This window comes from Cricetulus griseus, chromosome 3, assembly GCF_003668045.3.
Source record: "Cricetulus griseus strain 17A/GY chromosome 3, alternate assembly CriGri-PICRH-1.0, whole genome shotgun sequence".
NCBI lineage: Eukaryota > Metazoa > Chordata > Mammalia > Rodentia > Cricetidae > Cricetulus > Cricetulus griseus.
In genome coordinates, this window is record NC_048596.1 from 233,975,957 (window position 1) to 233,991,893 (window position 15,937).

General features: G+C 38.4%; 1 protein-coding gene across 13 annotated transcripts in view; it reads right to left on the reverse strand.

Moving 5' to 3' along the window:
• The window catches only part of Zmynd11 (zinc finger MYND-type containing 11), an 82,739-nt gene that overhangs the window by 29,531 nt on the left and 37,271 nt on the right, over positions 1-15,937 (reverse strand). For 11 of the 13 annotated variants that reach the window (XM_027405053.2, XM_027405064.2, XM_027405063.2 and 8 more), the window contains exon 3: positions 5,485-5,644. In XM_027405053.2, the coding sequence (XP_027260854.1) occupies positions 5,485-5,644 (160 nt within the window). Of the gene's footprint in view, positions 1-5,484; positions 5,645-7,390; positions 7,410-15,937 lie in introns of those variants that run through there. The other 2 variants (XM_035442850.1, XM_035442849.1) reach the window with 1 other exon arrangement.

A 15,937-nucleotide genomic window follows, 5' to 3' on the forward strand; every position in this document is an offset into this window, starting at 1 on the left:
AAGAAATAGTGACAAATATAACTATAACAAAAATGGAAAAAAATCTAAATTGCTTTAAAACAAAACTAACTCTTAAAATTCACATGCTACATGTATTCAATGTACTGGAATGTCCAGTTTAGCATGACTTCTAAGCCTCTCAACATGTTTTCTCAAGAATGAAGCAGGGAAGACCCTCTTGCTGTGGCTTCAGGCAGTAAGGTGTATGAGGAATGAGATCATCAATTCTAATAATCCCATGTTTTACATAAGAGGTGTGAACTTAGCTAAATTTCAAGATGAATAGAAACCAACACTTCTTACAAGCTGGCATCTGAGTTGGAAATGACAAATGATGGCACTCCCTCAAGGTATCAATCTTGCCCTACTGGGGTCTGGGATTTCAGCCCATTCACTGCTAATGTAATATGCTCCTCTCTTTAGGAAACCACAAAATACATACTTCCTTAATTATGCTTTTTTTAAAAAAAAAAAAAAAGTATCAAAAATACAGAGAGAAAAATGTAGACTGCCCCTTTTTATTTAAAATGATGTTCTCAGGTCTAAGAGCAGCCTGATATTAGGGATGATTCACTTGGAAGTGCTCAGAGTAAAAAGTCTAGTCATGTCTGTAATTAGTCTGGACTCACAGCAAAACAGGAGAGTAGAAGGATTCTACATAAACCTGTATTGAGGCTCTCAGTAGATTTCCCTATTCCCATACTGACATGAACTATGAAAAGAAATGAGGCCCTGAGTCCAAATTCAGCAGGTCTATAAAAGGAAAAAGTAGTTTTACAAATAACATCATTTTTATAAAAAAAATTTAAGCCATAGTCAACACTGGAAACCAAAATGTTTACTGTCAGATCAAAATCACTTACAAATAAAAGTGTAGCCTTGTCCTGGGAACTGTCAATAATGTTGGAAATCATCAATAATAGTTCATAATAGTCACCTGGTTTCAAGATACATATTGTAAATATTTTATCTGCAAATGATCCAAAACTCAAGGCTACCTGCTTCCTACATTACAATAAGTAGAAATACCTTCCTATCCTTGGTGAGCACTTTATAAACCATAAGGCTAATGTGTAAAACATTATCTGATACTGATTACAAAGTAAATCCTTCAGTCCTCTAGCAAGTGATAACACTTGAAATACAGTTTTCAGAATTTAAGAATAAAGGGAATGAAACACTAGCAATAAGGAGTAAACACGGCCTCCCATCATGTGTACTTTACACTAAGTGGATGATGAAACTCTCTGTGAACATGAACATGTATGCACATATGTGCACATTCAAGCATGTGTGTGTGCATGTGTATGCATGCATTCATTAATTATTTTTGCAATAATGGGCCACTCTTGCAAAAGTGCCAAATCAGCACTCTGTTATAGCTTTAAAAACTCAGAAAAGGTATTGATATAACAAAGTATTAAATGTTCAGATAGCAAAAAGGCACTCCAGCCGGGCGTTGGTGGTGCACGCCTTTAATCCCAGCACTCGGGAGGCAGAGGCAGGCGGATCTCTGTGAGTTCGAGACCAGCCTGGTCTACAAGAGCTAGTTCCAGGACAGCCTCCAAAGCCACAGAAAAATCCTGTCTCGAAAAACAAAAACAAAAACAAAAACAAAAAAAAAAAAGGCACTCCATATCCTCTCACCAACAGAACCTCACAAGCTAAGAAAACCATGTTTATAGGAACTATTTAGAGCCTGTCAGTTAGTGTTAATGCTATTACCAGTCTAAGATGACCACAAAAATTCCTGAGTATTGTGTGTATGTCATTTAGAAAACAGATTGGTGTGCATACCTATTTATTGACTAGTGTGTAAGCAGGCCATTTAGAAAAAGGAGTAGTCTTGTGAATGATTGCTGTGTCATTCCACCATCTCATATATACGTATGAGAATCACCATGAAGATGCTTAGACACTAAACAGTTTTACCATAGTTTCTCCAACAGAATTGGCACTTACACAGTGGGCTGCTAATTGTAAATGAGATCACGGTTGAAAAGTGTCTGAGAATATTTCTGACTACAAGGAGGAATTTTAGTAATACATGGGGCCTCTGCCTTTGTATTAAAGACAGATACAGTTTGACACAGGACAGTGGGCTTTTAGGACATGGTTGCTGTACTTAATAAAAATAATGGCCCAGAGATGCATGTATTTTGATTGCTTCAAATTCTAAAATTAAACATTAGAGAAAAAGAGGTAGTAGGTAGTAGGAGTGTATTATTATAATGAAATACCAGCAAATTGACTTTTAAGCTCTTTTTACCATAGCTGTGTGGGAGAAAGGAAAACTATACTCATTGCCTTCTCTTCCTCTACACAATGATGGGAGTGAAGACAAGCATCATCCAACCTCTGCATCATAAAGTAACTCAGGAGATGAAGCCTCTTGAGAGGCACAAGAAGAAGAGCATCATCACCTATTCTTAAATAACAGAACCTCTTCCATCACAACCCTGAATAAAGTGTTCGACATACATTCTACACTCTTAAAACTCAAGCTTCTAGGGCATCAAAGCAATTGAAATCACTAAGTGGTGAAACTACAAAGTCCAAAATGCTGGTGTGCAGAGCCCTGGCATGAAGTTTGAACTTTATGCAAACTAGGAAAGGTGACTCTTCCTTCTATCAACCTTTCTTGAGATATACTCTTATATTCAGGAGAGGACGTTTAAATAACAGTGTCTGCAGTGTGAGGACATTTACTAACTTGTCCGTTCACACGTTAGACATGCCTCCTGCACAGGTAAAAGAATTAATAAAAAATATACAAAGCCTAGGCAGTGCAGAATCTCTTATTGTGCTGCAGGTGACACAGTTAATCACATGAGCTTGTGGCTGTCATAGGTCAAGAGGACACTCACTATGAGTGGTGCATCAACCCAGGTAGTGAGAGCCTCAGTCAGTCAGCTTCATTATTTTATACCTTCAACAAGATCTACTTTTTCAGGGGCAAACTCTTCACAGGATTTATATTGGAGAATACTGGCTACAAAGTAGTATAAAAAGACTGCTTATATGGCTAGTAAAAAACTGATGGCTTTTACTATACTGTCTACCAATACTTATTTTAATTTGTAAGTAATAACTATAACTTTATAGGGTAGACTGTGTTGCTTTGTTACGTGTGTATGTTGGAATGACCAAACCAGGCTAATTAACACATCCATTTAAACTCCATTCTTTTAGCTGTTTTGAAATAGATACATTATTATTAACTCTATTGCTTTTTCTGCACAAGAGATCATTACTAAGCATCCTTATTTACTGATCAAAACATTTGCTTTGCGTGTATCTGTGTAGGCTGTTTCATGGACATATTTTCATTTAATCCTTGTGGTGGTTAAAATGAGAAAGACCACCACAGGCTCATATATTTGCATGCTTGGTTCCCATGGTAAAATGTTTAGGAAGGTGTGGCGTTGTTAGAGATATGGCACTGGGGGTGGGCTTTGCGGTTTCACAAGCCCCCATCAGGTCCAGTGTCTCTCTCTGTCTGCCTGCCTGTGGGGCAGAATGTAAGTACTCAGCCCCTGTAACCACACTCCCTGCCATGATGATATTGGACTAATCCTCTGAAAATATAAACAAGTCCCCAATTAAATATTTTGTTTTATAAGAATTGTCTTGCTCATGGTATCTCTTCACAGAAATAGAACAGTGTCTAAGACAATCTTTGATTAAATGAAATAAATATTAATATGCCCACATTGCAGCTGAGGACTGAATCAATGGAATTTTAAACAATTCCAGACATGTAAGCAAGGAATACTTAAGATGGACATTATCTCATTCCATATACTACTTCATCCTTGAGTCTTTATATTTACGTATTTTATAACCTAAGCGTAAGTTTGATATACTCAGTTATGTTACATATGCAAATTTGGTATAAAACTGCTGTTAATAACTAATTAGCATTAAACCTGCATAATTGCTGTTTAATATACTTTAAGATTTCATCTAGTAAAAAGGGAAGAAGACTATAAGTATGTGCAAAAAACATGTAAAAATAAAAATAAACACAAAACCTAATGTTGTAGGAAACATATAATAAGCTAATTTACTGCTTGATGAATTAAAGAAATTTTAGTCTAAGGAAAAACAAAGTATATAAAAAAAGTCACAAATCTTAAAGGAGCAAATAAACCCTATACTCTAAGAAATATATACACATGACCAACAATGCCAAGTCATCAGTTTCACTCCCATGTTCACATTCTCTGCATGTCTTCTGAAGCTCTAAGTGTCTAAGTGCTTGGGACTCTTGTCTGGACTGTCCTGAGTCACACTGGGCCCTCTACCTTTGCTCTATCTTGGCTCACTCCATCTTGGCTAATGCAACAACAAAGCTTCCAGCTGCAGCAGGGACTTGAAAGGAAGCTGCTGTGTTGGCAACAGTCACATTTCTTCTCAGGAATATTTCCAGGGAATAAACTAAATTACATTGATACAAAGAATGATTTTTCCCCATGTTTTCTGAGGCTTTGGCATATTAAAAAAAAATGACAAAACTGTTAGGCCTAACAACTTCCTACATTTAGAATTATCAGAGACACTTGGTGTTGGTTTTTCAAGCTCACTGAATCCATGGGCTTGTCTGTCATGTCACCAGAAATATGAGATGAAGAAGGAAAAGCTTTCAGGAAATTTTCCAACAATGAACTAATTTTTAAGATTTTGTGAGATTTTCAAAATCTTAGATTTTAGAGAAATTATTAAATCTCCCAAACATACATTTGAAACCTATTATCTTAAAAGACATTTATTATAATAACATTTCCAATTAGTAGGCTAAAATATCAAAAAAACATGATGGGGAGATAGCAATGCTACACATGAAAGCAATCTTTGTGCAAGAAGAAAGTGCTTTTCTATGTGCCTCTCCACATAAAGCCATGTCCTGAAAAGATTCAGTTGTGTAAAGCACTGGTCCTGAAGAGGAGTCACAGCTGGAGCTAAAGGAATGTACAGAAAGAAGGAACTTTCTATTTGTCCGGATTGACTTATGCTCAGGGCCTGCCCAAAGCCTGACTGAAGTCATTGGTCAGTATGGACCATGGCTAGTCATGCTAGCCCTAGCTCAGTCTAATGCCATCCAAGTGAGCTTTTATGAACAGGCAGTGTGTCCCTTTCCATCTGTCTAGTCACTATCAACACTGTCATGCACTGAAGCATTTTTAAAAAGTAGTATTAGTTGAAGAAAGCACCAAAAGTGCCATGATTTATATGCACATTTAGTTTTATTTTTTTAGATGAAAGATAATAGAATAGCAAGATTTTTGTAAAAGTTAGTTTTCTCCTAAGGAATCACAAGGAAGCTATCCATATAGAGCCTTAATGTTAATAAAAATGTTAAGAATTGTTAAATTTCTGACAATGAATTTCTATGTTACATTAATATTTTTAAAAACCCAAAAGTTTTTAAAACTTTTAAAGAATTCAGTCAAATTTCTGAATTTATCAAAAAAATATACTTACAATCTCATCTCCTGGTAACCAATATCCTTCTTGCTCAATACCAGCTTTTGAGCCTTTGCAGCCCACTGTTAGAGTTTCGACAATAAGACCATCTTTCACAGCTAAGCTCAGCTGACGGGTGGTCTCTTTGGGATGCATACCGTGGACTCGGGACATATACCTGAACACAGAGGAAACACAAAGTTAGAAATTTCTCAGTAATGCCAACTAAAAAGGAGTAAAAACAAGAAAAGGAAGGGCCATTTGTTCCTCTTTTATTATCATTTATATTTATGGAAGGAACAAGGGAAGGGAAGTAGGGAAGAATAGGGGGGAAGGTGGGGAAAGAGAGGGAGGGAAGGAAGGAAGGAAGGAAGGAAGGAAGGAAGGAAGGAAGGAAGGAAGGAAGGAAGGAAGGAAAGTGTTCAAGCCCTCAACTCTATGATGCCTTTTTTTTTTTTTTCCATGGCTAACAATGAATTAGGCAAAGATTTTATTTCCAAGCTCTTCAAAGATTGTTACCAACACAAAGTTTCCTTCTAAAGTGTCCCAAGGTAAATCAAAGGCACATCACCCCAATAAGGTACTTGTGACATGAGTTCTTTAGGTTGCAACATTTTAACATTTCGTTTTAAAGACATTTCCAATGTTCTGAATTAGGTCACATTTTAAACATTTTTTGAAGACACAAAACATTTTTTAAATCATAGTATATTTTTAAAAGCTCAATTATAAAGTAAAGGAACTAAAGGAAAAGATTTGATCAACTTCACCACAGATGGGGCAACCTAACAACACACGGTCCTTTCAGACAGGCTTGCTAAGCAGCATATGATGCTATTTTTAGCCTGTAGGTTTGAAGCATTAGTGTTCAAAGGAGTCTCAATGAACAAAAATACAAATCCTTGGGTAGACTTGGGTCAAACAAGCAATTTAATTTTTGCATTATTCCCTTTACTCTGCAAACTCTAACAATAGACTCTCATAATCCTCCATCAAGGACTTTAGAATACTTTTAAAAAAGTACTTGTACTCAGAACTCAGGAAATTGCACTAGTGAGTGTGTGAGAGTGTGTGAGGTTACTAGAGAACAAGGACACACACTGTCATCAGGAAGGCAATGGTACATTTATGGTATTTAAAAAATATATAAATAAATATTGGTCTGGAGAGATAGCTCAGCAGTTAAGAGCACTGGCTGCTCTGTCAGAGGACCTAAGTTCAATTCCCAGCAACCACATGGTGGCTCACAACCATCCATAATGTGATCTGGTGCCCTCTTCTGGCCTGTGGGTAAAACCTTGTGTATATAATAAATACATAAATCTTTAAAAAATAAATAAAAATTTAAAAATAAATAAATGAAACATTGTAAACCTCTGAACCACAGAAAATAATAGTAAATCCTGTGTTCACCAGCTATATTTACTCCAACATTTTAGTATTTATGTCCATCTGAACTTCATTTAGTTTAATCTTTATTATTGGTTTATTTCAAACAAAATGCTATATGTTTCTTCTATTTGTATTCACTAAAAGAAGAAAACCAACAGAAAATGTCAATATTTTGCTTCCCTATAAACTAGTGGTCTTCAAAGAGCCCTTTGCCAATCTAGATAAACAGAGTGCATGGGGACATTCACTTGTAATCCCAGCACTCAAGTGGCATCAGGAGTTGCAATTCAAGGGCAAGTTGTACTACAATGCCTCCATAGCAAGTTTGAGGCTAGCCTAGGGTATAAAGTAAGACTCTGCCCCAAAACAACAACAAAAAAATCAAATTATGAGACAAATCAGAATGGCCTCAGACTCTTCCCAGGAATATCCCATGTAAGAAAAGAAAGTAATACAACATTGTAATAAATAAGATAAAATAAAAGGGCAAAATAAAACAGGACAGAAGAAAAACAAAACAGCTTTTAAGGACCTTGTTGATTCAAAAGATGAATTTTTGTCCTTTTGCTGGAGAAAGCCCAGATGAGACCAGCAGAAGGGGTTCTGCCCAGCCCCACATTCAGCATGGGGAAGATGGTGACGTTCTGTTTAGAAGACAGCTCACTTTTACAGATTTCCTCTTTCTGTCATACAATTAACTGAAGGACTAAGACAGATAGAAACATGGAGATTACGATTAGAGAACAGAACAGAACATTAACTCTGACAATGGAGATGCTATAATTAACAAATAAGCATGTGTCGGGGAGGAAATGAAGGCCAAAAACTGATTCTACCAAATTCTCAATCAACAGCTTTTAAAAGCCAGCTTAGAGATTATATAAATTTATAGATAACTTAGAACAAAAAGTTTCTTAATTATCTCACAAAACACCATATATATTGAAAGACAAAAACAAAAGAATCAGTAAAAAATGGAAAGCACATCAAATGTGACAAGATGAAAAACAAGCAGCAAGACTGAAAGTGGAGGGGAGACGGAGGACAGGTGAATGTGATAAAAATACAATATATGAAATTCTAAAAGAATAAAAATACTTTAAAAATTAAATGCAGAATATTCATACAGTATAATGTTGCCAATTTAAAAAGACAACAATTTAGAAACATGAACATGAGCAGGATCCAGGTCTCAGTGTACAGGATTTGGAACCCAGAGCACCTGGCGCCAGAAAATAAAAAGTCATTCGAAATTATCAAGACCTAGACAGTTACAATACAAAAGCCATGAGAAAGAAATGAAATGCTGGCAAATAAAAAAAAAAAAAAAAGAAGTTGAAGACATTAGTTCACTTCTCTGAGTACACATGGAAAATATATATGGAAAACAGAACACGGATCTAGAGACTTAACTAATAGACCTGGATCCTAAACTAAATAGCTGTAATGGGTGCTGTGACTGACCATAAAGAGACCACAAAGATGGCTCAGGTAGATATCCAGAAGTGTTACAGACTTTGTTGATCATGCAGCTGAAACAGACAATGATGAAACTGGAACATCACAAAGATCCAAGTAAGGCAAGGTTAAGGCCATTGAGTCAGAAAAACAGCCTGAGAGTATTAACCTGGAAGTTCTTTCTTGGGCAAAAAAAAAATAGAGACTTATCATTATCTAATACAAACCAGACCTACCTAGAGGACACGCACACACAAAGGAAACTGCCACAGTCCTGAGCTGCTACTTTTTTCAGATTTTCACAAACTATAGATGATATAGTTTTCAAAGAAATGTAAGTGACCAAAATTTGGTTATTTGGTCAATTAAGATGAAAAGGCAGGTGGGGGAATGCTTCCTTAGAAAAAAATACCAACTAGGGACATGATTAGAAGTTGACTTTGCCATACTTTCAGTGACCAGATTCTCTTCTAGCCCATAATAATAAAGGAAGGCAAGGGTGAGTAAAATGATTAAAAAAACAAAAAAAAAACTTACAAAACAACATGAAAAATAAAAACTAGTATATCAAAGGGCAGCTCATGTACAATTTTAACAAAAGATATTTGAATATATAGTCTAATATTAAATCTGTTTGCAAATGTTAAGAAATTTATATAATTCAAATATCAAAAGCAAACACCATAACCAAATGTTCAGTGAAAATTTAATATTGAGAACTGTACATATAAAATTCATTCATTAATAACGAAAGTAAAACAAAGCATTAAAAATGTAATTGGGGGGCTGGAGAGATGGCACAGGGGTCTAGAGCTCATGCTGCTTTCGTGCAGGACCCCATCCATTTCTCGGCACCCACATGGTGGCTCACAACCACCTGCAACTATGGCTCCAGGGGAGTTGAGGTTTTTCGGGCCTCCATGGGCACCTGTGCTCTTGTACACATACCTACACAAAGACACAGACACAATTTGAAAATATTATCCAGGTTGAAAGGTACTTAATGAAATTCAACACCCAGTCCCAGAAGTACACAGGAATGAGCCTTCTGTAATGTGACCAGGCTATGCACAGACATCTACTGCTGCTGCTCCTCTCCAAGACACTGAAAGGCAGTGAGCAACACAGCTGAAAGAGCACAAAAATTCAACAGGAGTCAATGGAATCTTATTTGCAAACCGTAAAAATTCAGCTGACAAACTATTTTTACTTTCATAAATTCTTTTGGCAAACAAATGAAGATAATAAAAATAGAAGAATTTATATACCAAAATCAGGTGATTGTTTTCATTAGTTAATTGGGTCAGGTGTTAAGGACTAAGTACCTTGTATATGCCAAGCCCATACTCTAGCACTAATCTAAACCCAAGTCCCAGATAGTGAGAGTTAAAAGAGTAGCTGGTTGACAGGCACCTGAAATACCACTCAGGAAGATGAGCAAAACAAGGACCAATAGAAACAGAAAAGTCTGAATCAGGACAAATGTGACACTCATAGATACCAAAGAGAGCATATAGGGAAAGCAAGCTATGCAAAGGGGCACTCAGATCACAGGCAGAAAGGTCAGCTTAAACTGCATGGCCTTGGGACATCTGACTGCTGGGATGGGGTGATGGACAAAGCCCTTTGTTTATCTGTGCCCACGAGCAAATCCTAAACAGATGAAGTTTAAATGCCAAAAACAAACTACTAAGCATTGGAAGGGAAACACTGCAGACTTCCTTATACTGGTAAGAATACCTTCTAAGCATGGAACAAAGGCACAAGTGACACTACCAACGGACAGATTTGCACAAAACTAGCCATTTCAACATAGGGTGGGGGGAGCCACAATAACCTATGCTGAAATGCAGAAGACAAGCTGGGAAGCAATGCACATTCCAAAGACCCACTGACTCCTATATATGAGTCATATATAGTCCTTGCACACACATGCTGACTCCCTTTACAAAATGCTTAGGACAAGAAACACTTCAGATTTGCAATTTTTTCAGACTGAGAAATATTTGCACATACATAGAGTTCTTGGGGATTAAACACAACTTGAACAGGAAACTTTTCTTTTATACATATGTGGTTTGAAGGTAATGTATACACTACTCTTTGCAGTTAGTGCACCTGTGTTCTAAACAGCGCCATCTCATGGGATCACATGGAAGTCTCCACTTGGGTCATCACACCGGCAATCAGCAAGTATGAGACTGATAATTAGAGAAGTGGGTTTGACTTTACATGCTGTGTAAGCTCTGGCTACTGTTTAGGTCTACACTTAGCAACGGCCTTCATTCCTAGTCAGGCTTATCTTCACTAAAGTCATCTATCTGAGCTGTCTCATTTAGGACTGTAAAATATACATCTGAGCAATATTGCCTTATTTGTTGTGGGGTTTTTGTTTGTTTTTTTTTTTGGGGGGGGGTTTCGAGACAGGGTTTCTCTGTGTAGCTTTGGAGCCTATCCTAGCACTCGCTCTGGAGACCAGGCTGGCCTCGAACTCACAGAGATCCTCCTGCCTCTGCCTCCCGAGTGCTGGGATTAAAGGTGTGCGCCACCACTGCCCAGCCACACTTTTGTTTTTTCAGGGAATTTTTTTTTAAACAATCTTATTTTACACACCAATCCCAGTTCCCTCTCCCTCCCATATTCCCACTTCCCCTACCATCTCCCCATCCCACCCTCTCATCCACTCCTCAGAGAGGGTGAAGCCTCCCATTGGGAATCATCAGTCTGTCATGTCATTTAGGGCAGGACCAAGCCTCCTCCCACCCCCATCCTACCCCTAACCCCACCCCCACCCCCACCCTCACCCCCAGGATCTAGGCTGAGCAAGGTAACCCTCCATAGGGAATGGGCTCCAAAAGCCCATTCATGTACTAGGGATAAATACTGTTTCCACTGCAGTGGCCCCATAAACTGCCCAAGCCCCCAGGGGGACTAGTTCTGTCTTATATAAGTTCCCAGCTATCAGTCTGGAGTCAGTGAGCTCCCACTTGCTCAAGTCAGCTGTTTTTGTGGATTTCCTCAACATGGTCTTGACCCCTTTGCTTATATTATAGCTCCTCCCTCCTACAACTGGACTCCAGGAGTTCGGCCCAGTGCTTGGCTATGGATCTCTGCATCTGCTTCCATTAGTTATTAGATGAAGGTTCTATGATGTCAATTAAGGTAGTCATCAATCTCATTATAGGGGAAGGGAAGCCAGAACCTGGGAGCAACATAGATGCTCCTCAACCGAAGAATAGATAAAGAAAATGTGGTACATACACACAATGGAGGACTATACTACTCATCGATAAAAACAACGACATCTTGAAATTCACAGGCAAATGGATGGAACTAGAAAAAACCATCCTGAGTGAGGTAACCCAATCACAGAAAGACAAACACAGTATGTTACTCACTCATACATGGATATTAGACATAAAGCAAAGGATTACCAGCCTACAATCCAGAGAAGCTAGGAAACAAGGAGGACCCTAAGAGAGACATACATGGACCCCTCCCACCCAGGAAGGAGAAATAGACAAGATCTCCTCCTAGATAAATTGGGAGGGAGAAAGGTGGTAGGAGAGTGGGGAGGGGAGAAGGGGGGGAGAACATGAGGGATTAGCAAGGTTGAGCTGGGGGAAGGACAGAGAGGGAGAGCAAGGAAAGAGATACCTTGATAGAGGGAGCCATAATGGGGTTAACAAGAAACCCAGCACTGGAGAAATTCTCAGGAATCCACGAGGATGAACTCAACAGAGAATCTAAGCAATAACAGAGAGGGTACCCTAACTACCATTCCCCTACAGTCAGGGAATTCTTAAACTAGCCACCATTCCACAAGATGCTGGCAAAGTGGCTATATGATTCCAGCTAGAGGACATTTTCCTGAGGACATTCCTTTTCTGGTCCTAGATTGTTAAGAACATTGTTGCATCTAATTATTCCTTGACACACTTTCATCCATGGACTTTCACCACAAAAAAAAAAAAAAAAAAAAAAAAGGGTATTCTGAGCTGATGTGCCATCAGACTGCTTTGGGGACATAGGCTGAAATACCTCTCAGAGTTTTACTTTTTCCTTGGTACTTTCAGCATCTCTGGTACTTGCAGCTCTCCGTGCCCACCCTTTCTCTCTTGTTCTGTAAAAAACTAACTCAAGGACCGATTCTCACTTCTCTAAAAAGTAGAGGAAAAGGCAAGTACTGGGCCAGAGCTGCACAGTTCCTATGCAGAGGAGTGATGTCACAGTCTGACTACAATCAGCTTGAGCATGCTCATCTAAAGTAAAGCTGCCTTCAAAAGCACTTAATGAGTTGAGAAGCCAGGTGATACACAGGGAGGTGCTGCCACACTGGAGCTGTCTTGAAAAGCACTTGGCCTTCAGAGTTCATTTGAGAGACAGTTACAGGGACTTTCTACTCTTCTACTACAATTTGACTCAGTATAAAAAGTCATCAGTGTAGAAATGTCTAATTGTCAACAGAACATGTTTAATTTCTTTGAACACTTTCAGTATCTTTCTTCATCTGTCCTATTCACTTCCACTCCTGCAATCTCCCTCCCACTATCTGGAGCCCCAGTATACTGCTTTGCAGCTATTTCGATGCATTCAAACAAGCTGTGAAATTCTTAAGAGTTTCATTTCCCCTGAGCCAACTCTGCATGTTGAAGACCCTCCACCCCAACAAGAAAAGCAAACATATACAGTTATTTGTAATGGAAAATACTTAATACTTTTAGAAAAATTAGAAATTGTATGAGCCATTTCTGAGACTTATCATTTACCTATGAACCCAATGATGAGTCGATCTCAGAAACTGCACCACATAAATGAAGTACCACGCTCTGATCACGGAGATGAAAACAATGGCTTCAACAAGGGGAAAATGGCTGCCAGGAAGTGCAACAAGGCTTCCTGCCCATCAAAACTCTAATTCATGGCCGCACACCCTTGCACCCCTTGTGAATAGCTCCATACTGGTTATAGGTTCTCAGGCCTGAGAATAGTCACCACTCAGGTGGCCATGTAACACTTTATTCCAAGTGTATGCTGGCGAATCTGGACCAACACCTTATCTCAGTGCCTCCCCAGCCCAGCTGGCACAGGCTACTCAAAAAGGTTTGGAATCAACTCCCGAAAGTTGTCCTCTGACCTTCTCATGGCCTTCATATGGCATGTAGACACATAATGCTTGAATGCACACACACAATATATTTTTTTCATTTTTAAAATATAATCTTTAAAAATCATATATAGTTTGATCATTTTAATTTTAGTCTCATTTATAAAAAATGTCACAGAAAATTCATGTACTTTATGGCGAAAGAAAGAAGCAAAATAATTAGGCCTTCTGTTTAAATAATCTATAAATTCCTCTTGATCTCATTTACTACAATTCCATTCACAGTTCTTAGTAAGTGTACTTTCCACAAGAGGCAGGAATGTTCAGAAGTAAAGCATTAGAAGAACATAATTCCCATGCACTGAGACAGTGTCCTCAGTTTACTAATTTGGCACAGCAAAGTCTTCAGTGGAAAAGAGAGAACTAACTATAAATGATGAGTAATACTAAATGATCTGGATCCCTATATCAGAGTGTAGTAGGTTAACACTGTTCCTGAGCAAGCCTGGCTGGGAACAGAAAGACAAGGCAGCAAGGGACAGGACAAGCAGAGACATGAACCTTCCTCATCACTTAGTTCCCCAGACAGACTCTTACTTCCCATTTACATCTTTTTAAAGTTCTGTTTTAATTGTGTGTGCACATGAGCACACACACACACACACACACACACACACACACACACACACACACACACACACACACACACACACACGCTACACATGCATTCTATCCCTGGACTACATCTAAAGCCTGTCTCATCTTCACACACTCCTCAGAAGCATGTTCAATGTTCTGGTTTTGAATGCTTCCAGACTGGAATCACAGTACATGCAATCTCTGTAATTTGATTCCTTTCCTCAGTATTATCTGTTAATCTGTATGGATTAATGAGACTGCTCAGTACAACAACCTGCTGTATGAATTATGACTGCTCTCTGTACAGCTCTACTATTACTCCTAGATTTGGCTGGTGCTCCAGTTGCTCTAGCCTAGTTCTCTTTTCTATGCTGCTCATTTTATTTATTTATTTATTTATTTTACTAGTGGTGCTTTAACTTTACTGACATTTATCAAGACTATGGTCACAACTCATTTTTGTGTATCTTAACTTTTACTTGCATTTTCCCCTATCCTGTATCCCCTCCCTCTCCCATCCCCGAGGTAAATCACTACAGAGTTCTCTAAAAAGAAATCTTAATACAATTGAGAGGTAAGAAGCCCTAGGCCAGGTTGTTTACAAATTCCTGGGCTTCAGCTAAAGAGTCAGCAGGGCACAGAGCTGTTGCACTGTGTAGGTGACAACTTTTAAAATTTTTCTTTTTCCCTTTAGGAAATACTTCACTGTTATCTTCACTGTCTTATACTAAATGTGGATATCTTGCTGGAATGAACTACCAATGTCTTCAACAAACTGACCTTAAACCACACTGAGCAAAAAAAAGTTAAACATGAAAAAGAACATAGTAATTTTAACATTCTTTATCAGAAGTGCTAGTTTACAAGTGATTTAGGTCTGGGGAACCTCTGCATACAGTTTACCAGCTGAGCATTCCTGATGCTTCAAGTCTGAAATGCAAACCTGGTAAGTACCACTTTGAGGCTTTCGACCAATGATCATCTCCAATTTGCATCTTCAGACTAAGGATGGTCCAGGATGTTCAACCTAGAACAAGCCAGGCAATCACCAACATGGAAAGCAACATGGAAAGATGCTGATTGTTTTGCACTGGTGAGAAGGACAGATAATGTTGCCGAGCCATGAAAATTCCCTAGTCTCTACTAAGATCCTGGGTGTAAAGGGGTACTGATTTTCAGAAGGAAGGAAATGACTTTCTTGAGTTAAAACAAAACAAAAACTAGATAACAGCAGGGCTGGTAAGAGAATTTTTATAATTTATCAAAGATCTAAGGTTTTCAGTCACTAAAGACAAATTGCTGAGTAAAAAGAATCTGTATACGCTTAGTGTTTAGCAACTGTCCCTGAAGACTGATGAGTGTGTTGTGTGTCAGTCATTGGCTGTGGGTACAAAATTAACCCAGGCCGAGAGAAGAGTCCCTCAACCCATAAAGATGGCACAGCAGTGGAGAAGGCTGACTAATAATAAACCATCCCATGTTTTTTTATTTTATTATTTTTTTTACAAGAGATTTTACAGTTGTGTCTAGATGCTAAAGAAGGAGACTCACTATAGAGTGAAATAAAACTAGATAGATCCTGAATGGCCACAGAAAACAGGTAGACTGTGAGAGGTACCACTATTATGTATGGTAGTAAAACAAAGTGTAGAGAATATTCCTTTAGCTGTCTTGAGAAAAAGGAATTCTAGGCTAGCGAGATGACTTAATGGTTAGGAGCATGTAATAGTCTTCCAGAGGACCTGAGTTCAAATCCCAGCAGCCACACTAGGTGGCTAACAACTGTCTGTAACTCTAGTCCCAAGGGATCTGATGTCCTCTTATGGCCTCTGCAGACATCTGCACTCATGTGCACAAAACCATGGATATACCCAT